At 38.4% G+C, this 26932-nt stretch overlaps 1 protein-coding gene across 12 annotated transcripts in view; it reads left to right on the top strand.

Moving 5' to 3' along the window:
• The window catches only part of LOC121485456 (zinc finger protein 461-like), an 86068-nt gene that overhangs the window by 1800 nt on the left and 57336 nt on the right, over positions 1-26932 (top strand). For 4 of the 12 annotated variants that reach the window (XM_041745843.1, XM_041745836.1, XM_041745833.1 and 1 more), the window contains exons 2-3: positions 12319-12411; positions 15126-15645. The exons of 1 other annotated variant lie outside the window; for it this stretch is intronic. In XM_041745843.1, the coding sequence (XP_041601777.1) occupies positions 12374-12411; positions 15126-15645 (558 nt within the window). In that variant the 5' untranslated portion in view covers positions 12319-12373. Of the gene's footprint in view, positions 1-12318; positions 12412-13519; positions 13641-15125; positions 15646-18548; positions 18638-26932 lie in introns of all 12 variants that reach the window. 7 more of the 12 variants (XM_041745839.1, XM_041745840.1, XM_041745844.1 and 4 more) reach the window with 5 other exon arrangements.

Genomic DNA, 26932 nt, shown 5'->3' with positions numbered 1-26932 from the left:
GACTTTTAATCTTCACTCCGTATTGATATAATGGTATTGATCAACCTGTTTTGTAAAGTGATTTCTCTACTGGTATTGTATCTTGAATTTTTTCTATATTCTTATTTTCTACAGCTTTGCATTTGTTTATCTTGGTATTCCTTTACATGGATATTTTATAATTTATTTAACTATTAACTTTGCTGTGCAATTCCTTCTTACTGTCCAGCTTCCTATGTCTTCACCAACTTTACATTTCTTTCCAGAAACTTATCAGGACATGGGTTCCTGTCATTTCAGGGATATGTAGACTTGGGAATGTGGTACTGACTTCTGCTGAGTGGAGTACAGATGACTCACCCCACTCAGAGAAATTTGTTCAAGGGTGTGATATAGGATCTATATACATTTATTAATCAACTGGGACTCCGTGATTACAAAACTCTTTTCCATTTTCCAATTCAAAATCTGCATTCTGAAGCCATCTTACTTTCTTCACTGTGACTCTTTAGGGTACTTAGCTAATTTTCTGAAGGACTGATATTAATTTTCCTGGAGGTAGAAATGGGCATCTCTGCTGTGTTTTCTAAACTGTCATCTTCCTGATCCTTCAGATTACTTTCTCAACTTCTGCCTCATCATCAAAGGAATGGTCTGAATTTCTGCATAGCCACATCAGGCCTAAATCCCATTTCTTCTCCTACTTGTAGGGTTTAGTATTAATTAATTTCCAAGGCAGATGTGATTTCCTTGTTGGAGAAATGATTGGTGGGGAGACTGGCAATAAGAGATCTGAGCCTAGGTGAGGGGCAACCAGCAAGAGGAATCTTGTGTACCAAAATCTTAGGTTTCAAGATTTAAGATTGTTAAAGTAGTAGAATCTGAAAGGTTTATATCTATGAAGAAACTTCAGGCCACTTAAAGCTAGAATTCAAACACTACAGCACTATACTCTATGTTTCAATCTCCTTCTATTATTTCTTCTGCTTTCAAAGAGGGAGGGATTAGTTCTATTATTTTTTCTTACTGTAAAATTACTGTAAAATTCTTAATTCAGAAATTCAGAAAATACAGAAAAGCTTAAAGTTCATTTAGTAAGAGCTTTTTCTTTTTTTAAGATAGATTTATTTATTTATTTATTTATTTATTTATTTATTTATTTATTTATTCATGAGAGACACAGAGAGAGAGAGGCAGAGACACAGGCAGAGGGAGAAGCAGGCTCCAAGCAGGGAGCCTGACATGGGAACCGATCCTGGGTCTCTAGGACCACACCCTGGGCTAAAGGCAGCGCTAAACCGCTGCCCACAAAGTTCATTTAGAAACAGCTTCTTGGGATCCCTGGGTGGCGCAGCGGTTTGGCGCCTGCCTTTGGCCCAGGGCGCAATCCTGGAGACCCAGGATCGAATCCCACGTCGGGCTCCCTGCATGGAGCCTGCTTCTCCCTCTGCCTGTGTCTCTGCCTCTCTCTCTCTCTCTGTGTGTGTGACTATCATAAATAAATTAAAAAAATTAAAAAAAAAATAGAAACAGCTTCTTTGGGGCCCCTGGGTGGCTTAGCTAGTTAAGTGCCTTCTGCTCAGGCCCTGCTGAGAGGAGAGTCTACTTTTCCCTCACCTTCAGCCCCTCCCCCTGCTTATGCACACGTGAGTGCACGCAAATGTGCTCTCTTTCTCAAATAAAATCTTTAAAAAAAAAAAAAAGCTTCTTTGAACATTTTATTCCAAATCATTTCATCTGTTTCTCTGTAAATTAACACATGGATATAGGCATATAGCATTTTTTCATTCAAAACAGTCATACTACAATACAATACTATTTTGTAATCTACCTTCATCTAACAAAATATAATGAACAGCTTTTCATGTCATCAAATTATAAACTGTCATAATGTTTTGACTACATTGTCTGGATATACTATCCAGACATTTCCCTATTGAAGGATATTTAACTTCTTTCTAGCTTTTCCCCATTATTGTATAGCATTTCATTGCACACTCCTTTTTGTGAACATGTGTAATTATATCTTAAAGTCTTAAACACTGTTGAGAATAAGACTTTCAAAGTTAAAACTGACTTATATACCTTCATCAATTGCCCTGCTTAAAGTTTCACTAATATACCATAAAGAGTGTCTATTCTAATATCAACAGTTCTTGAAATCTACCAATTTAGTGGAAGTTGTGTTTGTTTAAATGAATTACCTATGCTGAGGTTTCATTTAATGTAATAAAATCTGGGCTTCTGGGACAAAAACCAGAATTGAAAGAACTGGTTTTGTAGTTAGAGAAACGTGGATTCAAAACACAGACTCGCTTGGGAATCCCTGGGTGGCTCAGTGGCTTAGCGCCACCTTTAGGCCAGAGCCTGATCCTGGAAACCCGGGATCCAGTCCCACGTTGGGCTCCCAGCATGGAGCCTGCTTCTCCCTCTGCCTGTGTCTCTGCCTCTCTCTCTCTGTCTCTCATGAATAAATAAATAAAATCTTGAGCCTTTTGCTGAATATGTACAATTTCTCCTCCATTTTTAAAAGATTTTATAAATAAAATCTTCAGCCTTTTGCTGAATAGGTATGATTTCTCCTCCATTTTATTTTTTTTTAAGATTTTATTTATTTATTCATGAGAGACACAGAGACAGAGACAGAGAGGCAGAGACACAGGCAGAGGGAGAAGCAGGCTCCATGCTTCCAGGATCAGGCTCTGGGCTAAAGGTGGCGCTAAACCACTGAGCCACTCGGGCTGCCCCTCTCCTCCATTTTAAATAAGACTTTAGTACAATGTAGGACACAGGTCTAAAATCATAGCTTAATGATTTGTTTTATAAACCCATACAATCACCATTTGATAAAGGTCAAATCTCAGAAGGCTCCTTAGCACAGAAGGCTCATGTCTCTTCCTTATCAGTATACCTCAAAGTTAACCATTATTTTGACCTCCATCACATTGAACTTTATATAACTGGAATCATACAGTATGTACTTTTGTGTCTGGCCTCTTTTATCCAACATTGTATCCAAACAGTCATCCATGCTGTACACAGCAGTAGTTTGTAACTTAACATAGTATTGTACAGTATTATATTGTCTGAATGTACCATAACTTATTTATCCATTCTCTTGTTGCTGGAGTATTTGAGTTTCCAGTTTGGGGCCATTATGAGTAAAGCTACTGTGAACATTCTTGTCTCAGTCTTTGGCATGCATATGAAATCAACTGTTTGGGGTATGTACCCAAAAATAGAATTGCTTGGTTAGAAAATACACATTTAGGTTTAATAAATATTGCAATAGTGTTTGAAAGTGAATGTTCCATTTTATGCTCCCATGTGCAGTGTATGAGAATTCATTGCCTCACCTGATCAATATTATTGTCAGTCTTTTGACTTTTAGACATTCTCATGAGTGTGTAGTGGTACATTTATATTTAATTTGCATTCCCCTTATGACCAATGATGCTGCAAACATAAATTCCTATGGATAATAATTCCCTGATCCACAGAACAAGGAGTGAACAAAAATTGAAATGAAGTTTCACAATAAAAAAATTGCATAGCTTACCATACAACCCAGCCAAGTGTGATCTTGGTCATTTATTTATCTCAGAGAAATGAAAACATGGGTTTACAAAAACACCTGTACATGAATGCTCATAGCAGCTTTATTTGTAATAACCAAAACCTGGAAATAAACCAAATGTCTTTTAATAGGTAAATGGTTAAACAAACTAGGGTGTATCTCTACCATGGAAAAACACTGGCAATAAAAAGGAATGGACCATTGAAATACACAATTTGGGTGGGTCTCAAGAGAATTATGCTAACTGAAAAAGAACCAATTTCATAAAAGTCATAATCTGTATGAATACATTATATAATATTCTTAAAATGCAAAACTATAGAGAAGGAGAACAGGTTAGAGGATACCAGGGATTGGGTGGAGAGGTGGCTGTGAATATAAAAGGGTAGCACAAGGGATCATTGGGTTAAAACTGTTCTGAATCATGATGGTAGTGGTTGTGACATGACTCTAAACATGATAAAAATGCATAGAACTAAATATACACATAGATACACAAATGGGTGCATGTAAAACTGGGCAAAATATATGAATAAGTTCTGTAGATTATATCAATATCATTACCTTGGTCATGATATTGCACTGTAATTTTATAAGAAATGGTCATTGAGGGAAGCTGGGAAGGTTATGTGGGATCTCTGTATTATTTCTTACAACTGCATGTAAATCTACAATGATCTCAAAATAAAAAATTAAAAATATAAGCACATAATTGGAACAAGTTTCCTGCTTTGCCATTTGGAAAAAATAAAATAAAAACTTCCCATACCTTACATTATCATACCACAAGAATAAACTCCAAAAGGTTAGGAGTGTAAATATAAGAAATGAAACCATATGGATCCTAGAAGAAAGCATCAGTGAATCCCTCTTTAACCTGGATGTAAGAAAGAACTTTCTAATTCAGAAAACATACAATTAAAGAAAAAGTTCAAAGATTTGACTACATTAGAAAAAAACAAAATCAAAAGACAACTTACAAATTAGGAAACAAATATTCACAAGATTCATCACAAATAAAGGGCTGATATTCCTGTATTTGTTTTCTAGGGCTTTCATAACAAAATACCACCAATTGGGTGGAAGCTGAAGTTCAAAATGAAGGTATTGGCAAATTACTTTCTCCTGAGGTCTCTCTGCTTGGCCTGAAGATGGCTGTCTTCTCACTGTGTCCTCATGTGGTCTTTTCTCTGTATGTATGCATCCCTGGTATGTCTCTCTGCATACCCTAATCTCTTCGTATATGGACACTAGTTGGATTGAATTAGGATATACCCTAACAGCCTCATTTTAACTTTTTAAAGGTCCTATCTCCAAATAAAGTCACATTCTAAAGTATGGTGCAAGGGATTAGGGCCTCAACGTTATGAATTCGGGTGGGGACAAAATTCAGTCCATAAGAATTCCTAATATTAAAAAAAACCTCTTCATTTCACAGTATATACAAATATTGAATCATGTTGTACCTCTGAAACTTACGTTAAATGTCAATTATACCTCAATTTAAAAAGAACTCTTAAAATTGAAATACCAAAAAATTTGACAGAAAAAATGGCTAAAAGGAACAAACAATTCACAAAAAAATAAGTAAAAGTAACACTTAAATATATGAAAAGAGAAATGGAAATTAAAATGATAAGCCCATTTTTCACCTATCAGAATGGCAAAAATTCTAAATTTTAACAATATTCTGTTAAGTAAGACAGGGCATAATGGGCTGCATGGTGACTTCCAAAAAAGATATGTCTAGGTCCTAATCTCTGGAATTTATGAATGCTAACTTGGAAATTAATAATTAGTTAAATTAGATATAATTAAGGACCTTGAGATGAAGAGTTTATGTTGGATTGTCTGGGTGGACCCCAAATCCAATGACAAGTATCTTTGTAGGGGTGAGGCAGAGAAAGATTTGACAGTGGAAGAGGAGGCAATGTGACCATGGATGCAGAAATTGGAGTGATGGGGCCAAACAGGTCAAGCGATACCTACAGCCACCAGAATGTGGGAGCAAAAAACCAGATTCTTCCCTAGAGTCTTTAGAGGGAATCTGGCCCTGATGACTTTTTGATTTTGGACTTCTGGCCCCAGAACAATGAGAGAAAATAATTAGTTTGTGGTGATTTTTTACAGCAGCCGCAGAAAATTAATACATAGGAGGTTAGGCAGTATCATATATTGCTAGGACAAGCCTTACATTGGGGCATACGACAGTATATTTAAAAACTACATTAAAAAAAAAAAACCAACTATCTATATTCAACCCTGAACAACACAGAGGTTATGGACACTTATCTTCTGTGCAGTTGAAAATCATGTATAACTTTTGACTCCCCCCAAAACTTAATACTAATTAATAGCCTGTTGACCAGAATCCTTACAATGAAAGTTACTGCCTTTAATTGGACCTGCACAGTACAAACTGCTGTTCAAGTATATATTTACCTGACATCCAATATTAGGAATTTACTCTGAAGATCCACTTCCATCTTTTAAAAAAATCAAAGTTTTTTACATTACAATAGATGTTCTAGACCTTTACTTGTTGACATAGAAAAACATTCACGGGATCCCTGGGTGGCGCAGCGGTTTGGCGCCTGCCTTTGGTCCAGAGCGCGATCCTGGAGACCCGGGGTCGAATCCCACGTCAGGCTCCCCATGCATGGAGCCTGCTTCTCCCTCTGCCTGTGTCTCTGCCTCTCTCTCTCTTTCTCTGTGTCACTATCATAAATAAAAATAAATAAATAAAAATAAAAATAAGTAAATAAAAAAAAAGAAAAACATTCACAGGTAAGAAAAGTAGCTTTCAGAATAGCTTCATGTAGCCAATTTTATTTTTGAAAGGAAAGTCTGTGTATACAAGGAGGGAATTTACAATAAATGTTCTTAGTGGGCTATTGTTATTTTAGGATTCCCTGTTTTCTGAATTTTATTTTATTATTTTTTTTTGTTTTCTGAATTTTAATGCTTTGTATATATTTCTTTTATATTCACAAAATCTATAAAGCTAATTTCTCTCAGGGATTTATAGAAGTAACTACAAACACAGTGACAGAATGGGGATGATGGTGATGTGTCTTTGGGAATTCAGGTTAAAGAGAGCTTCTCACACCTCTTAAGTTTTAGCTCTTCATACCAGCTGGGCTTTTTACAGGCAATGCCTTTTCTCTTTCTGGAGCCTATTTACTCACTGGTTTTTCCACCATTCAGGGCTGTCTCCTTTCTTCTAATAAGGAAATCACATCTGGCTTAGACATATACAATCCTATATATAGGAAATGAAATGAAACTTGTGACTGCTGAGGTGCTGCCAATCAGGGAAGAACAGAAGGGTTATGGGAAGATCAAGTCACCTTACGTTTCAAGTAAATGAAGCCCCAGTAACAACAAAATGCAGTTGTTTGTTTCCAATTATACAAATACCAAATCAGTTCTTCAAAGGCTCTCCTGAGATTCCTACTGAAGGAAGATACTTCCAATAGGCAGACTATAAATAATGAGCGAAAATATTCTTAATGGGCAAAACCAGGCTCCAACATCTCACCCTTGTAGTTACATCCTTCTGAAGCGGGTTCAGGCACTCGCTCTTCACCTGGGAGAACCTGATGGACATCTTCGAAAGTGACAGTCCTGCAAATGACAAAACATTCCAACTCCACAAACCCTAGCCCCATATGACCCTGGAAGAAAGGGGAAGGTGGGCCAGACGTGGGAGCTAGGCAGAACATAGAAGAATTTCTCTGGCACGGATTAGCTTTCTGAGTCCAGCAAGAATATACAAATTCAATAGATTTCAGAACTTCCTCACAATAAGGTATTAAGTGGTCACTAAAAATTAAATTGTAGACTAATAAAAAAATATAGAAAAATTCATAATACACTGACAGTAGCTAAAGCAGGTTACTATACAACATGTACAACCATCCCATTTACTGAAAGGTACATATATATCATTATGGATAAAATGTCAAACATCAGCAATAGAAAGAAAAATATATGGATTTATACTTCTAAATGTTAACATTGTTGATTTCTAGTCTGTTATACTGATTTTTTGTCTTACGTATACTTCCATAATTTATATAAATTTAATTACACTTCCTATTCTTTACAAGAACCAAGAATGTCTTGAGTTTAGATTATGTTTTAAGAAATTTTATTAAAGGGAAGTTCTTCAAAAAATAGATGAAAAAAACCCTCTGTTGTGGGTCTTTATGTTAGATTTATAGTTCAGCATATTCTAAATATAGTGGACTTTGAATGATTTCTCTTATGTTCCCTTCTAATAAACTACTTGTTTCCAAGTATGGGTGTTCTGCCTAGAAAAGAGCTAAGAGGCTCCAACACTGTTCTAGTTGTTTTTATGTCTTTTGATGGAAGACTGTTTAATTCAATTTGCCAGCATATAGTATAACACCTAGTGCTCATCTCATCATGTGCCCTCCTTAATGCCCTTAATGCCTTAATGCCTTAATGTCACCCAGTTACCCTATTCCCCCACTCACCTCCCCTTCTGCAACCCTTTGTTTGGAAGAATTTATTTTGCTTCTGAAACTTTAGCAATAATGCCCTGTGGTAATCAGTGAGAGAATTACTGTGCTCATAGTTTCCCTTTAGATCCAACATCAAGAGAATCAAAACTATAGGGCATAAACTTGACTAAGGAAAATTCACAAAGATTTCCCGTGAATTCATAATAAGTTGGACATATTGCTATAGTTAGAATTCTTTCTTGTCAACTCCCATGGTTTATCATCTGTACTTCTCCAGAGGTTTTTGTCATGCTCTGCCTTTGACCTACTTTTATTTCCCCTGTTGGATTATGAACATCATAAAGGTAGCAGTTATATCTTAATTCATCTGTGTTTCTTCCAAGTACATAGGCACAGTTTCTTACATACTGTAGGCATATGCAATGTCTTATACAGAAATCCCATTTCTGGGATACTTTGTCTTAGGAAACAAGGATGTTCACTGAACAGTTCCTGATAATAAGGGCACCTGGGTGCTTCAGTTGGTTAAGCATCTGCCTGCAGTTCAGGTCATGAACTCAGGGTCCTGGGATCAAGCCCTGCATTTGACTCCCTGCTCAGCAGGGAGGGAGTCTGCTTCTCTCTCTCCCCTGCTCCTGTGTGCGCTCACATACTCTCTCTCTCTCTCAGATAAGTAATTAAAAAAAAAAGAATTCCTGATAATAATGGGTAAAAAAAATGTTTTGGAATAGACAATGTGTTAAATAAGATATGACAGACCACACTATTATCATTATGATTTGGGCCTCAATTTAATTGTCAAAGAGAGATACTCATCCGGAATGGCTTAGTAAAATACACCAGAAGGTACAGAGTTAGAAAATAGTAGAATCTGGTAGTTAAAGATTAAGGGCTTTGGAACTCAAATTCTAGTTCCATCTCTCAGGAAATCTGTGACATTTCACAACTTATTTCAGCCCTTGATACCTCACTTGCCTACATAGTTTACTGGGAATGGTAATACCTTCCTCACAGTTCTCCTGAGGATTAAATTAGTACATATATTGTATTAGAGTTCTCCAGAGAAACAGAAACAACAGGATGTATGTGTGTGTGTGTATTGAGAGAGAGAGAGAGAGAGAGAGAGAGAAGAGTGGTTAAGAAAGAGATTTTAAGGAATTGGCTCATGAGATTGTGCAAGTCTGTTAAATCTAAAATCTGTAGGTCAGGTCAGTATGTCACCCTGGGAACAGTTGCAGTTTGAGCCAAAAGCTCTGCTGCCAGAGTTCCTTTCTATCCTAGGAGAAGGCGGCCTTTAGTCTATCAAGGCCTTCAACTGACTGGATGAGGTTTACCCACATTCTGGAGGGTAATCTGCTCTAATTTAAATTAAATGTTAATCTCATTTAATAAACACCTTCACAGGGGACACCTGGGTTGCCCAGGGGTTGAGCGCCTGCTTTTGGCTTAGAGCATGATCCTGGAACCAGGGATGAGTCCCACATCAGGCTCGCCACAGGGAGCCTGCTTCTCTCTCTGCATGTGTCTCTGCCTCTCTCTCTGTGTCTCTCATGAATAAATAAATAAAATCTTAAAAAAACAAAAAACAAAAAAAATTTCACAGAAACATTCAGAACGATATTTGGCTAAATATTTGAGCATAGTGGCCCAGCCAAGTTACATAAAATTAGGCATTATAAGTCCATCCCTTGTCTCCTTGGCACCTATATTCATCTCCCTAAACCATACTTAATATCTGAATAAAAACAATAACAAGGTCATACTTCCACTTAACATGACACAACTATCCTGCATAAAACAAAAAAATACACGAATCCTTTCCCCAGAGGAAGATGCAAAGTCTTGCATGTTTACTTTTCTCCCTTATATCCCACAAATTAAATATTATGATGTAAAGTTAATAGTACATACTGTAAATTCAATACATATTACATAACAGTATAAAAAAGGAGCAAAGATATTTATATACATACAAACACAACAAAATAAAGAAACACTCATGACAATTATAGTCCTAATTTCTGAACCTGATCACATGGTTGTTGTGGGCATTTATAACTACCTTCTTCTACCACCCATTCCATATTTCCTTTGCCCTCGGCAAGTTCCTAACTGGTCATGGTTATTTGGTGGGGTCACCCAAACATTCATTCTTGGGTGTCTGGCCCATGAATAATCCCGCCTTTATAGTTTGTAGTTTGCCATTCTCTTTAATCATAGGGTATGGTAATATTAAGAGACATCTCAAAGGATCTCCTATACTCCATATATACTCTTCCTTATCTCTGTTTTGGGGTAGCAGTCCAACTTCTCCTTGATAGTCAAAATCAGTAAACCCAACCAGCATACCTACTCCCCTCTTTGCGTTTTGATTCAGAGAGATGAGAAACCCAAAGCAATTGGGTAGCAGGCTTAATTTATGGTTAAATGGAATCATTGTATCTCTTGGTGGAAGCATTCCTCCCTTTGGAACTTAAGACCTCTGTGCAGCAGAGCACAGGCTGTGGGGAGGGGAAGCAAGTATTTTGCTATTAGGTCACCAGGGGTAGTAGTGAGCGGTGTCACTCCCATTTCTACCTCTTGATTCCTAGCCTTATGAATCCTGACTGGGAGAAAGAGCACCAGAAAGTGGATGCTGATACCAGGGCATACACAGCCTTCTGTAGAACCATGCCCTAGCCCGGCAAGATACTGCTACCTAGATGGCATTGAGACTGAGTCTTCAAAACATCATTCCATTCTGCCAAGCCACCTGCTTCAAAATGGTGGGGAACTTGTTAAGACCAGTGAATTCCCTGAGGATGGATCCACCGCTGTGCTTCAATTACTGTGATATGAGTTCCTTGATCAGAAGTAATGCTGTTTAGAATACCATGATAGTGGATAAGGCATTCTGTAAATCCACTGATGGTAATTTTGGCAGATGCATTATGTACAGTATAGTCAAATCTGTATCCAGAGTGTCTGTTCTGATAAGGAAAAGAAAATACTGCTCCTTCCATAATGGAAGCAGTCCAATGTAATCAACCTGCCACCAAAGAATGGTGCTATATTGGAGAATCAGTGTTGGTCTCTGCTGCTGACAGATTGGGGATTCAGCAGTGACTGTAACTAGGTTGGCCTTAATGAGTGGACACTCGTGTTGCAGAACCCATGGATAACTGCCATCCCTGCCACCACGGCCACTTTGTTCAAGAACCCATTGGGTGATGACAAGAGTAGCTAAGGAAAGAAATCATGTAGTGTCACAGACTGGGTCATTCTATACACCTTCTTAAAATCCTCCTCTGCTGAGCATTTAATATGGGACACAAATAGCTTCACTTTTACACATTAAGAGAGCTCTGTACCTCTTTTCTAGATTTCCTTCACATGAATTTGCCAATCACGTTCAAGTTCCTGACCACCCAGCCAAGCCACTGGCCACAGCCTGTGGATCAGTATGTAATTGCACATCTGATCATTTTTTCTTCCAAGCAACAACAACAACCAGGTGCACTGCTCAAAGCTCTGACCAGTAGGATTACTTGTGCCTTCAGGGCATACTTGGCTCAATCACTTATATACCACTTCGACTTTATGAGTGCTGTTCTACACACCCTACACACACCAAAGCCTTCTCTTGTTCTGGGCCCTATTAATGGTTTGTTGGGTCAGATTACACCCAGTTTATGATGGTAACTTGGTGGCCCATGGTTTAGTGTTTAGTCTCTAAGGCCCAGTAGCAGGCCAAAACTGTTTTTCAAAAAGTGAGTAGTTAACTACAGAGAATGGCAAGACTGCTTCAAAATCCTAAGGGCCTGAACTGTGACCCATGTATAGGGTCCTGTCAAAGGCTCCAGACAGCATCACTATCTGCCTCTGATATTTTTAAGATTTGAAAGAGAGAAAGAGACAGGGAGAAAGAGCACACAGGGAAGAGAGGGAGAAGCAGGCTCCCTACTGAGCAGGGATGCCAATGCAGGGGCTCAATCCAGGACCCTCAGATCATGACCTGAGTCCAAGGCAGATGTTTAACCAACTGAGCCACCCAGGTACCCCTGCCTCTGATATTTCAAACAACCTTGGATACAGGGCTTTATGGCCCAAGAGGCAAAGTGCTTGTATTTTTTGGACCTGCGGCAGAGTCAGAGCCTTCTCTTGTTCTGGGCCCTACTCAAAACTAGCAGCTTTTCACATCACTTGGTAAATGGGCTGAAATAACACACCCAAATGAAGAATAGATTGCCTCCAAAATCCAGAGGTTCATTAGGCTTTGTGCCTCTTTTTTAGTTGTGGGAGCCAGATGCAATGACTTATCCTTCATCCTTAGAAGGGATATCATGACATGCCACACACCACTGGACTCCTAGAAATTTCACTGAGGTAGGTAGACCTCTAACTTTTTGTTGGATTTATTTCCCAAACCTGACACATAGAAGTCTTATCAGTAAATCTAGAGTGGTTGCCATTTCTTGCTCACTAGGCCCAATGGCATAGTGTCATCAATGTATCTGACCAATGTGACATCTTGTGGAAGGGAAAGACAATTAAGATCCCTGTAACTAAATTATTATCACTGTAAACTAAATTATAGGGCTGAAGAGCTGTACCCCTGAGATAGAACACGGAAGGTATATTGTTCTTGCCAAGTGAAAACAGTTGTTTCTGGTTGTCTTTATTAACGGGGATGGAGGGGGAAAATTGCTAGATCAGTAATCATATAGGAGGTACCAGGGAATGTGTTAATTTGCTTAACTGATGAAATCACATGTGGTAAAACAGCTGCAGTTGGAGTCAACAACCAGCTTATGATAACCCATTGTCATTCACCAAGATTTCTCTATCTGCAGAGGCCAAATAGGCAAGTTGAATGGGGATATGGTGGGAATCACCATCCCTGCATCTTTAAAGTTCTTTTAAATTTAAACAAAATTTTTAAAGATTTTATTTAGGGGATCCCTGGGTGGCGCAGCGGTTTGGCGCCTGCCTTTGGCCCAGGGAGCGATCCTGGAGACCCGGGATCGAATCCCACTTCGGGCTCCCCGTGCATGGAGCCTGCTTCTCCCTCTGCCTGTGTCTCTGCCTTTCTCTCTCTCTCTCTCTCTGTGTGACTATCATAAATAAATAAATAAAAAATTTAAAGATTTTATTTATTCATTCGTGAGAAACACAGAAAGAGACAGAGGCGGAGGGAGAAGCAGACTCCCTGCTGGGAGCCTGATGTGGGACTGGACCCCAGGACCCCAGGATCACAACCTGAGCCAAAGAGGCCCTCTGAGCCCAACCACTGAGCCACCTAAGAGCCCCTCTTCAAAATTCTTAATAGTGGCACTAATCTCTGCAGTCCCTCCAGGAATGCAGTATTCTTCTGGTCTATTTTTTTTTTTTTTTTTAGATAGAGGCAGTTTTAGTAGTTGGCAGTTGTCCTTTCCTCGCTCAACAGGCCAGAGAGACAGTTGCTGAGTATGTCTGTTGCAATTATCCATTCTAGAACTGGAGGAGAAACCACAAGATGGGTTCAGGCACCTATTGGATCTGCTGTGAGATGGACCTTAGCTACAACAACACTGATCACCGGACCTCCTTAAGTCCCTACCCTGACTGGTAGACCAGTAAGGTTCTGGGTCTCCTGGAATTAGTGTCAGCTCAAAGCCAGTGTCTAAGGTCTAATTATTTCCTTTTCCTCAATGTATGGTCACCCTGGTAAAAGCTGTGGGTTTTTGGGGAAAGCATGCGGGAAAATTATCAGCATAAATTTTTGGCAGTGTAACCTTTTCACTCAAGAGGTTCTGGGTCTGCATACTGGGTCAAGTCTGAGAATTGACTGACAGTCTATGACCTTTTATTATTCAAGTTAGGCTTTTGTTCACTCGACTGGAACTCTTTCACTTATACAGAGTAAGAATTAAGACTCCCATCTATTTCACTTCCACCAAAGAATACCATATTCCCAATTACCCTATAACAGAGATTTAAAAAATTCTTTCATGATCATTTTGCATTCATAATAATTTCATATTTTTAAAATCCATGTTTCAAGTTACTTAGATTTTTAAAAATTTCTATTGGAAACTTAATTTTCAAGTAAAATCTATGCTTCAGGAAGCTTAACGATTATCTTTTTGAGGTAGGTAAAGAAGGTTAGAGTAGGTATCACCTCATACTCAATTTCACACATAATATTTCAGTTTCTTATATAGTTACTATATTCAGATCGCAACCAAATACATTATCTTCCAAAATCCAGATTTTAAGTTGCATTCAAACACAAAAAAAAAATTTACCAGATCTCACGTGATCTCCCAATCGTACTCACTTAAAACCGACACGTTATCAACCTTAGAGTCACAATGTTTAATCACCTGCCCTTGCACTATCAGACAATTCACTTAGAGATGAGTACAATCACAAACCACTTTCCCATACTTGTACATTTCACTCAACACCTTTGACAATACCAAGTGCAACCAACGCATACATGTGACCAAGGATCAGACCCAGAAACACAACCACTTGTTCTCATCGATACATTTCTTCACATGGCACTTTGAGATAGGGTTTCTGGACTTAAGCAAGGTTAAAAAAAATCTTTAGATTTGCCCCTTCTAGCAGATAATCTGCACTGGCTTCCACCCTCTCAGTCAACTCTGGTTTCTCACACACACATAGAGCTCACAGTGTCGCTTCATGCCTCTCCCACGCATAAGTGTAAGGATCAGGGTCAGCTCTGTCTGGCCCAGGGATCGGTTTCATCCATCAGGGTTCACACAGACAAACACACACACACACACACATCCCGGTCTCAGGGAGACCAACCTCCTCCCTTCTCGCGACAGACACCCACCACAGCCAACCGCTCCTACTAGTCATAGGTGGACCCAACACAGCCTCCCACAGAACGTTACAAGTTCACTGCCCATAGAGTCGCGCCGCCCATAGGCACGTGTAATCAATCACACAGTCCCCTCACTCCTAAACCACGTTAGATCACAGCACTACACAATCCCTGCACGTGGCGTGAACCCACACGGGTATACAGCACAACCACTATTTCCAACGGTCTCAAAAACGTTTCACTAACCAATATCCTCACTCAGGCACCCTGAGACTCCTCACCCTCTTCGGACTCATAAAACACATCTCGCACCGCCACCTTACAGACGAAGGCCGGGTCCCTCCGCATCAGACAACAATTCTCTCAAACCACAGCACGTGCGCGTCCACCTTGAAGGGGGTAGGGACAGCCACAGTGCCAGGCTCGAAATCCTCCCTCAGAGGAATCCGAGGTCCCAAATTCAGACCCAAAATTCGGCACTGAGCCTTGGAAACGAAGAGGTTGTAGCGTCACTCCAGGACTGCGTGAAACTGAGCAGGTGCATCCCGAAACCTGGCGGAAGGTTTACCTCTTTCAGCGCCTGGGCTCTTTCCTATCGGACTACGTTTCCCAGAGGACACAGCGGTGCAAAGCTACTTCCGGTAGGAACGTCTGCGGAATGGTCGGCGGCTGAGGCAGGTGAGGACTTTACCCGACCAGCAGAGCGTGCAAGGCTAGGCGCGCGGCCTCGCCTGGAATGCGAATCCGAGTTTGGACCAGCGCCCTTCCTGAGGATGCTGAAGGTAAGGAATCCTGGAGCTCCAGGCCTGGGTAAGAGGAGTATCTGGAGTGTTAGGCCTCCAAAGTGCGGGAGCTGCTTAGGGAGGATAGGTTGGGTTGTTTTGAGTGCGTGTTTTGAGTTTGTCTCTGGACTGAGTGTATTTGGTTCTGGTGATAGCGACTGGGCTCGGGATCGTGCTTTTGTGGCAGTTTAATTGTCTGCGTGACCATTTGTGTGAATGGAGTTTGTATGTGATGGTGACCATGACTGCGGGTGGCTATTTGTGTAAGCTTCATATACTTGCATAAAAGGAAAAAAAGCACAATTACACAAGCCGTTTACACTCAGGCTCACAGAGTCAGGCAATAAGGGAGACTTTCCAATATTCACCTGTAGATTCACACAACCAAAGACAAAAAGACAATCCAACCCACGTTAATCATCATCACACAACCTCAGACACAGCCACATATATATTATATAGTAAAACAAACCGAACAGTCACTCCCCAACCACAAACTGCCTTTATGCCCACTTAGCCCTCATCCCCAACACTTATCTGAAGAACTCAAGCATGTCACCAAATGTTAAAGAGTCATAATTACCATGGTCACAGACACTGTCACACTCCACATCACCCACAAGGTCACACAATGTTTGAGCTTCAAGAAAGGCTTGGTTAGGGGCACCTGGCTGACTTAGTTAAGAGCTTGGGATTCTTGATCTTGGGATTGTGACTTCAGCTCCACCTTGGGTTTGGAGATTACTTAGCAAAGGTCTGTGTCTCATAGTTCTTTTTTTTTTTTTTTTAAGATTTTATTTATTTATTCATGAGAGACACACAGAGAGGCAGAGACAGGCAGAGGGAGAATCAGGCTCCCTATGGGGAGCCCGATGTGGGACTTGATCCCAGGACTCTGGGATCATGCCCTGAGCCGAAGGCACATGCTCAACCACTGAGCCACTCAGATGTCCTTCATACTTCTCTACCTCACTACTTCTGCCATTCTCCTTAGAAACACCTTAAAGTAGGAGGAAAGAATGGTACTCTTGCTCATCCAAAATCAGTCTAATGATTAGGAGCTGCTTCTTACCTGAAACGTTCATAAAAACTTTTAAAATTCCTTGTTATATTATTTTATTTAAAGTAAAAGTTGTCTATGATTCTTCAGCCACTCAAAGCATTTTTTAAAATTATTTATTTATTTATTTATTTATTCATTCATTCATTCATTCATTCATTTATTTATATGACAGAGAGAAAAAGGGAACAGTGAGCAGGGGGAGGTGCAGAGGGAGAGGGCCAAGCCATCCCACATGGGGTTGATCCCACAGAGATCATGACTGGAGCCAAAACCAAGAGTGAGACGTACAACCACCTGAGCCACCCAGGCACCCTCACTTTGAATATCTTATTATAAATACTTTCACCTTCTTTATATACATACATATATGCCCATGTATGTATGTATTTTTCCCTAAAAGATTAGACACATTCGGGGATCCCTGGGTGGCTCAGCAGTTTGGCGCCTGCCTTTGGCCCAGGGCGTGATCCTGGAGTCCCGGGATCGAGTCCGACGTCAGGCTTCCGGCATGGAGCCTGCTTCTCCCTCCTCCTGTGTCTCTGCCTCTCTCTCTCTCTCTTTCTCTCTCTGTCTATCATAAATAAATAAATAAATCTTAAAAAAAAGGATTAGACACATTGGTTTTGTAATTCTTTATTACAGGATATTTAGGTCTTTTGTCTGTATTCAGGAATAAATTTCAGAAGATTTTCCAGGATGCTTCCAGGTGTACTTTTTAAAATTCTCACCAGTATTCCAAACTAAAGTCTCAAGTATTCATTTGGTCTGGAATTTTATATATATATAGAGAGAGAGATCACATGTGCACATGTGTGGGGGAGCTGAGTGGGGAGAGAGGTAAGAGGGAGAATCTTTTTTTTTTTTTTTTTTAAGATTTTTTATTTATTTATTCATAGACACAGAGAGAGAGAGAGGGGCAGAGACACAGGCAGGGGGAGAAGCAGGCTCCATGCAGGGAGCCGGAGGTGGGACTCGATCCGGGGTCCCCAGGGTCACACCCCAAGCTGCAGGCGGCGCTAAACCGCTGCACCACAGGGGCTGCCCGAGAGAAAGAATCTTAAGCAGGCTCTAGGCTCAGCCCAGAGCCCAATGTAGGCTGGTTCTTTTTTTTTTTTTTTTTAAGATTTTATTTATTTATTCATGAAAGACACAGAATATGAGAAAGAGGCGGAGACAGAGACAGAGGGAGAAGCAGGCCCCATGCAGGGAGCCGGATGTAGGACTGGTTCCCGGGTCTCCAGGATCACAACCTGGGCCGCAGGCGGCGCTAAACCTCTGAGCCCCCCGGGCTGCCCCGTAGGCTGATTCTTGTGACCTCAGCCAAAATCAAGACTATCGCTTAATTGACTGTGCCACTCAGGCGCCCTGGTCAGGAAATTTTTGTTCTATCTATTTTTTCTTTTTTGTCTGTGTTCCATCAGTCTCTATTTTTGAAATTCCTGTGAGTTATGCAGTAGGTCTTTTAGATCGTTTTCTATTTCCCTAATCTTTTTGTAATGACCATTTCCTTTTCCTCTTAAACTCATTGAGAATCTTGTCAGTAGACGTCTGAATAGGTTGGTTGGGTCCATTTTGTTATAGGGACACTGGTCTGCCTCTCTAAATCTGTCCTGATGAAAAGCCTGGACCCAGTCTTTCTTGAATCCATCCCACTATCCCTGGCTTCCTTCCTGTTTTGAGTAAGGTTGGGATTTGTCCAATTTCCCTCTTACTTTTTATGTGTATGGGGACTGGGCATAGGAGATATGAAGAGGGAAGAAAAATGTCATTCTACATTAGCACTTCGGGAGCTAAGAAGCAAGATCATTTCATGTCTTTTTTTTAAACCCCTCTCATCCAGCAACATTTTCTTTGGACTGTGAATTTCTTCTAAAGTGAAACTAAGAAGAGGACTAATATACATTGAATTCTTAAAAAGCCATGGCCAATGTAAGTTGATTTTTTTGGTTCCTAATTGATGTCCTTTTTTTCCATAATCATATGAATATTTGCATTCTTTATCCTGATATTGTTGCCTAAGTGAATATCCTACAATAACTTACTAGTGAGTAAGTGTTGGTTTCAAAACTTCAAGGTCTTCCTTTTTTGCTCCTCTCCTTTCTAACCAGTGTTCTTATACTCATTCAACACATCATTTTTCATTTCCCATATGCTCAGACTTTTGCCAGGGGAAGAGAACAGAAATAGTATTCTTTTGAGGGAAATATTGATGTTTCTCTTGTCAGAACTTTGGTTTGATGAGGTGATTTAACAAATATTTTTGAGTGCCTACTGTGTGACAAGCATACTTCTAGGTAACTATGAATAAATTGGTTGGGGGAAAAATCAGACACATACAAATCATCCCTTGTAGAACTTAACTTGTAGTGAGAGAGACAAAAATAACTTAAGTACTACCAGATTCAAGATTTTTTAAAAAGATTCTATTTATTTATTTGAGAGAGTGAGGGAACACAAATGGGGGTTAGAGGGAGAGAGGGGGAGGAAGAAGCAGATTCCCTGTCTAGCAGGGAGCCTGACGTGGGCTCGATCCTCAGGACCCTGAGATAATGAGCTGAAGACAGACACTTTAATTGACTGAGCCACTGTGGCACCCCAAGACTTAAGATTTAAGACACAGATACATATACACACACATATATGAACAAATGAACAAAACAATTACAAGATAAAGCTAAGACCAAAAAACAAATATATGTCCTATCAATAAATGTATATGAATTTTAACTCACAAAAGAAAAAGGCTTTTAGGTTGAGTCTCAAAGAAAAACTCAACTCTTTGCACTCAGAGACTCTGAGATACTTAAATGACTCAGAAAGTTTAATGAAAGGATGGATAAATTATGCCAGACAAATGGAAACTAAAAACAGACAAAAATTCAGGCCACATAACACCATTAAACATGGCAAAGGGTAGTATATAATTCTAAGGCATACATTTCAAAATGAAGATAACATAGTTGTAAATACACATATATCAAATATTATAGTATCAAATTTCCTTGAGCAAATAGGAAAGCAGACAGAAGGAAGTAGTAGAGGACACTAATTATCCCTTTCAGTCAAAATCAAGCCAAGTAGACAAATTTGGTAAAGATGAAACACTCCATCAAATCTACCTAATTGATATACATTCAATTCTGTATCCTAGTAATAACAAATATATGTACTTTTCAAGTGTCCATAGACCAAGCAGGAAAAATGACATAATATTAGGCTACAATAAGGTCCAAGTAAGAAGAAATGATATACCATATTCTCTGAACACAGTGAAATATAGCTAGGATTTAATAACAAAATCAGGATCCCTGCGTGGCTCAGCGATTTAGCGCCTGCCATCGGCCCAGAGCGTGATCCTGAAGTCCCAGGATCAAGTCCCACATCGGGCTCCCTGCATGGAGCCTGCTTCTCCCTCTGCCTGTGTCTTTGCCTCTCTCTCTCTCTCTCTCTCTCTCTGTCTCTCATGAATAAATAAATAAAATCTTAAAAAAAAAAATCAGAAAAATAAAGTTACTCTTACCAACAATTTATAAAATCTGTCTCAATTCCTGGATCAAAAATGAAATACAATCCAAAAGTAAAGAACCGCTGGTGGTGCAGCGGTTTAGCGCCGCCTGCAGCCTGGGGTGTGATCCTGGAGACCCGGGATCAAGTCCCACATCAGGCTTCCTGCATGGAGCCTGCTTCTCCCTCTGCCTGTGTTTCTGCCTCTCTCTCTCTGAATAAATAAATAAATCTTTAAAAAAAAAAAAAAGTAAAGAATTTTGGGATCCCTGTGTGGCTTAGGGGTTTAGCGCCTGCCTTTGGCCCAGGGCATGATCCTGGGGCCCCAGGATTGAGTTCCATATCGAGCTCCCTGCATGGAGCCTGCTTCTCCCTCTGCTTGTGTCTCTGCCTTTCTCTCTTTCTCTGTGTCTCTCATGAATAAATAAGTAAAATCTTAAAAAAAATAAAACTAAAAAAATAAAAGTAAAGAATTTCTGGTACTCTGTGATAACACTACATTTTGGAACCCATGGGACTTAGTTAAAGTAAGACTCTAAGGGCAAAGTTACAGTTTTAATGCTTCTAATAAAATAATGAAAATATATAAATTGAAAAGAAGTAGAAGGAATTATGGAAGGAATTTATAAAGATAAAAATTTTATGTGTTAGAAAACAGGAAAAACTTACAATTAATGAGATAATAATACAAATCTTAAATTAGGAAAGAAAGAGAAAGCATAATATAAAAATTTAAAAAGCAGAAAATCCACAGAAACAAAGGAATTAAAAAGAATCTGGAAAAAGTACATTATTGGATTATTTGCAAATACATTTTATTTATCCACATATATACCATTTTTAATTGCTCTTGCTTCTTGAGATCTGAATTTCTATTTGGTGTCATTTCTTTTTAACTTGAAAATCTTCCTTCTGCATCTACAGTTTGTGTCTTCTCATGGTAAATACTCTCAGCTTTCTTTATTTGAAAATGTCTTTATTCCACCTTAATTTATAAAATAAGTCAGGAAATGCATCCTATTCTATTTTCTGGAAGAATTTACTGAATTGTATTATTTCTTCCTCTATTGTCTGATAGAATTCAACAACAAAGGCATCTGTAGTAAGCAGAATAATGATCCCCAGAGATGTCTACATGCTAATCCTGGAACCTGTGAATATGGTGCCTTATGTGGCAAAAGGGAATTTGCAGATGTTATTAAATTAATGATTTTGAGATAGGGAGATTATTTTTGATTATCTGAAGAATCAGGGTCAGAGGGAGATGTGAGAATGGAATGTCCATACTCCTGTTAGTGAAATGAAATGTTACTGGCTTTGAAAATGGAGGAAGGGGGCAACCCCGGTGGCCCAGCAGTTTAGCGCGGCCTTCAGCCTAGGGCATGATCCTGGAGACCCAGAATCGAGTCCCACGTTGGGCTCCCTGCACAGAGCCTGCTTCTCCCTCTGCCCTTTCTCTCTCTCTCTCTCTTTCTCTCTCTCTCTCTGTCTCTCTCTCTGTCATGAATAAATAAATAAAATCTTTAAAAAAAAAAAAAAGGAAAATGAAGGAAGGGGGCCATGAACCATGTAAGAGGCCTCTAGGAGCTAGAAAAGGCAAAAAAATAGACTCTTTCCTAAAGCCACCAGAAAGGTCCACAGCCCTGCTGACATCTTGATTTAGTCTAGTGAAACCCTTGTTGGACTTCTAACATATATATCTGTCAGATAATAAATTTGTTGTTTTAAGTTACTGTATTTGTTACAGCAGCAGTAGTAAGTAAATGCACCATCTGAATTTGGAGTTTTCTTCATGAGGAGGTTTTAATTTCTTTAATTGATCTAGGGCTTTTGGGGGTTTCATTTCTTTTTGAATCAGTTTAGTAATTTGTGTCTTTCAAGAAATTCATTTATTTCCATTTAGATGTCAAATTTATTAGCATAAAGTTGTTTATGATATTCCCTTATTATCCTTTTAATGCCTGTCAGATCTATAGTAATGCCCCCTTCTTAATTCCTGATGTCAATAATTTATGTCTTTTTTCTTGATTGTATATGTATTCTAAAATACATCAGTATTTTATTGATGTTTTCAAAGACTCGCTTTTAGTTTTATTAATTTTTCTCTACAGTTTCCTTTGCCTTGATTGCTATTTCATTAATTACTGATCTGATTCTTTCCTTTTTTTCTGTGTATTTTGGGTTTAATTTTCTCTTCTTTTTTGAGTTCAAATTCCCTTTTTTCTTTTACCCGTGTGCTATTTTGAAGAGTGTTCTTTAACTTAAAAATTTAGGGGGACTTTTTCAGATCCTTCTGAGAATTCATTTTTAACTTAATTCATAATTTAATTCTGTTGTGGTCAGAGAACATACTCTGTGATATCATTCCTTTTAAATTTATTGAAACTTATGACCTGAAATGTGCACTATCTTGGTGACTGCTCAATGTGCATTTGAAAGAAAAAGGGTGTTATACTATTCTTGGATAGAGTATTTATCAGTTAGGTTAAGTGTTTCGTAATAGTGCTCAACTCTTCTATATCTTTTTTTTTTTTTTTTTTGGTCACTTAGTCTATCAATTACTGAGAGAGGACTGTTGAAGATTATAGATACAGCTGTCGATTTGTTACAGTTCTGTCAGTTTTGATAGCTGTTTCCATAGTGTAGCAGTTATCACGTTCGCCACACAATTCTGTCAGTTTTGCTTTATGTGTCTTGAAATCCTGTTAGTAGATGCATGTATATTTAGGATTACTATGTCCTTGTTTTCCTTAAGTTTGTTTGGTTATTTATTTATTTTTAATGATCTCTACACCCTGTGTGAGGCTTGAACTCACAACCTGAAATCAAGAATTGCATGCTCAAAAAAAAAAAAAAAAAAAAAAAAGTTGAATGGTTTCCAACTGAGCCAGCCAGGTACTCCAAGATTCCTATATCCTCTTGCTGAATTGACACTCCTTTATTATGAAATGTTCCTTTTGGTAATATTCTTTTTTTTCTTTGCATTCTATTTATTAATATAACTGCTTCAGCTTTCTTTTATTGTTACTTTGTGGCGTATCTTTTTTCATCTTTTATTTTAACTTATTTTAAGTGTATCTCATATAACAGCATATAGTTCAGTCCTATTTTTTTTTTTTAAGATTTTATTTATTCATGAGAGACAGAGAGAGAGAGGCAGAGACACAGGCAGAAGGAGAAGCAGGCTCCATGCAGGGAGCCCAATGTGGGACTCGATCCCGAGTCCCCAGGATCATGCCCTGGGCCAAAGGCAGAAGCTCAACCTCTGAGCCACCGGCTGCCCTCAGTCCTATTTTTTTAATCTAATCTGATAATCTCTCCCTTTGAGTATCTAAATCAGGAGTTAGCAATCTGTGGCATGCAGGCCAAATCCAGCCCACAGCCTCAAGCTAAGAATGATTTTGCATTGCTGAAGGGTTACAAATAAATAAAGAATAATATGTGATAGGGACTATATGTGATTCATAGAGCCTAAAATGTTTACTGTCTGAATCTTTTCAGAAAGTTTGCTGACTTCTCCATGGACTGTTTATATTGAATGTAATTATTAGATTTTATATAATCTATTATTAGATTATTATCTAATCTATTACCCTGTCATCTCTTCTTCCTTTTCCCCCCTATTTTCCTGCCTTCTCTTAGACAAGTTTTATATTTGTTTAGTATTCCATGTATCACCACTGCTTTTTAGAATTCCATTTATCTCCACTATAAGATTATTAGCTAACTATTTTTACTGTTTCATTGTTTTTGGGGTTGTTCTAAGGTTTCCAATATGCTTTTAAAAGAGTATATTACAGTCTTCCAGTAATTATGCAATTTCACAAATAATGCTAAAATCTTACAACTAGATACTTCCATTTTCCCTTTACATCTTTTTTCTATTGTTGTCATATATTTTATTTCTACATGCATTAAAACCACAAAGCTTTCTATTCTTTAAATGATTAGTTATCTTTTAAAGAAATTATTAAATGAAAATATCTTTTTTATTTACCTCCAAATTTATTATTTATAGTACTCTTCATTCCTCTGTGGTTAGAAGTTTTTACCTAGTATCAATTTTTTGTCCCCCTAAAGAACTTGCTTTAACTTTTTTTTGCTTTAACCTTTTTTTGTAGCCCACGTCTTTTGGTGAAGAATCCTCACAGCTTTTGTTTCTCTTGAAAGACAAAACAAAACAAAAAACAGACCCAAAGCTTTATTTCCCCATAATTCTGAAAGATTTTAGTTGGGTATAGAATTATAGACTGACAGCTTTCTTTCAGACTTTAAAGAAACTGTTTTGTTGTCCTGCCTCCATTGTTATTAATGGGAAGTAATCTCTGATTCTCATTGTTGTTTCCCTCTGTATAATGTGCCTTTTGTGGGGAAGAGAATCTGGTTGCTTTTAAGATTTTTTTTTTCCTTATAGTTGGTGTTCAGCAGGTTGGTTATAATGATTATAAGTATAGTATTCTTTGTTTTTAAAGTTTTATTTATGTAAGTAATCTCTACACACAGTGTGGGGTTTGAACTCATAACTCTTGAGATTAAGAGTCCCACGTTTTTCCAAGTGAGCCAGCCAGGTGCCCCTAGCCTTCTGTTTTTATGTTACTTGGGGGTTCATTGAACTTCTTGAATCTGTGGGCTGTGGATTTTTTTTTTTAATGAAATTTGGAAAATATTTTGCTCAATGATTCTAAGAATTTTTTTTTTAAGATTTTATTTATTTATTCATAGAAACACACACACAGGGAGAGGCAGAGACACAGACAGAGGGAGAAGCGGGCTCCATGTAGGGAGCCCGACATGGGATTTGATCCTGGGTCTCCAGGATCACACCCCGGGCTGCAGGTGGCGCTAAACCGCTGCGCCACCAGGGCTGCCCTCTAAGAATTTTTTTTGCCTTGTTTTTCTCTTCTGACTCTCCAATTACATGGATGTTGGACTGATAATGTCTCATAGATCATTATGGCTCTGTTTACCTTTTTTTTTTTCTCCAGTCTTTTTTCTCTCTGGACCCTCAGTGGGTGATTCCTGTTGACTTGTCCTGTACTGATCTTTTCTTCTATTGCGTTAATCTGCTGTAGATCCTTCTAGTGAATTTTTTATTTCTTGATTTCATGATTTCCCTTTGGTTATTTTTTAAAGTACCTAAATTTCTCAAATCTTTGCCTGCTAATTTCAACATCTGAATCATTTGTTGGTATTTCTAGTAAGTGAGTTTCTCTTATCTTTTTTTTTTCTTTTTTTTGCATTTCTAATAATCTTTTACTAGTAATTATTTGTAATAATTTTAATTGTATACTCAACATTATATATTATATTTTGTTGACTATGACTCTGGATCTTGTTAATCTCTTCTTAGAGAAGAAGTTAGCTCTACTCGATAATTCATATAATTATACATAATATAAAGCATGGCACTTAAAACATCATGGTACTGGTATATAAATAGATCAAGGGAACAGAATTGAAAAATTTAGAAATATACCTGCATATGATAATTTAACATTGATAAAAGTGGTATCTTAAAAGAGCAGGCTAAAGATAGACTTTTTTTTATTGAGATATAATTGGCATGTAACATTGTTAGTTTTGGGTGCACAAAATAGTGGTTTAGTATATGTTACAAAATGATTACCACATTAAGTCTAGTTAATATCCATTATCACATATAGTTACAAGGTTTCTTTCTTGTGATGAAAACTTTCCAGATCTAGTCTTTTAGCAACTTTTGAATATACAATACAGTATTAATAGCTATAGTCACCACATTGTACGTTGTGTATCCCCAGGGCTTATTAATTTTATAATTGGAGGATTATACCTTTTGACCAGCTTCATCCATTTCACCACCACCTCCCCTGCCTCTGACAACCAACAATATGTTCTCTGTATCTATGAGTTTGATTTTTGTTTTCTGTTTTTAGATATCACATATAAGTGAGATCATATGGTATTTGTCTTTGTCTGACTTATTTCACTTATTATAATGCCATCAGAGTCCATCCAAATTGTTGGAAATGGTAGGATTTCCTTTTTTTAAAAGATTTTATTTATTTTTATTTATTTAAGAGACAGAGCATGAGCAGGGGGAGGGGCAGAAGGAAAGGGAGAAAGACAAGCAGACTCCCCACTGAGTGAGGAGACCAATGTAGGGCTTGATCCCAGGATCCTGAGATCATGACATGAGCCGAAGGCAGATGCTTAACTGACTGAGCCACCCAGGAGTCCCCCCTGCCTTTTAAGTAGGCTTTACATCCAGCGTGGAGCCCAATGTAGGGCTTGAATTCAGGACCCTGAGATCAACACCTAAGCTGGGATCAAGAGTCAGACACTTAGCTGACTTAGCCACCCATGTGCCCCTCCTTTATTTTTTTTATTAATGGCTGAATAGTATTCCTGTATATGTGTGTGTGTATCACATTTTCTGTATCTGTTCATCTATTGGAGGATACTTAATTTGTGTCTATGTGTTGCCTATTGTAAATGATGCCTCAGTGAACATGGAGGTCCCAATATATTTCCAAATAGATATTTTCATTTCTTTTGATTAAATGCCCAGAAGTGGAATAGCTGGATCACATGGTAGTTCTGTTTTTTTTTTGTTTTTGTTTTTTGTTTTTTGTTTTTTGAGGAAGTTTCATACTATTTTCTGTAGTAAGTTCACCAATTTATATTTCTCACTAACAGTGGACAAGAGTTCCCTTTTCACCACATTGTTGCTAACACTTG

The sequence above is a fragment of the Vulpes lagopus genome, chromosome 2, assembly GCF_018345385.1.
Source record: "Vulpes lagopus strain Blue_001 chromosome 2, ASM1834538v1, whole genome shotgun sequence".
In the NCBI taxonomy this organism is placed as follows: domain Eukaryota; kingdom Metazoa; phylum Chordata; class Mammalia; order Carnivora; family Canidae; genus Vulpes; species Vulpes lagopus.
This window is presented reverse-complemented; position numbering and strand designations above follow the sequence as displayed.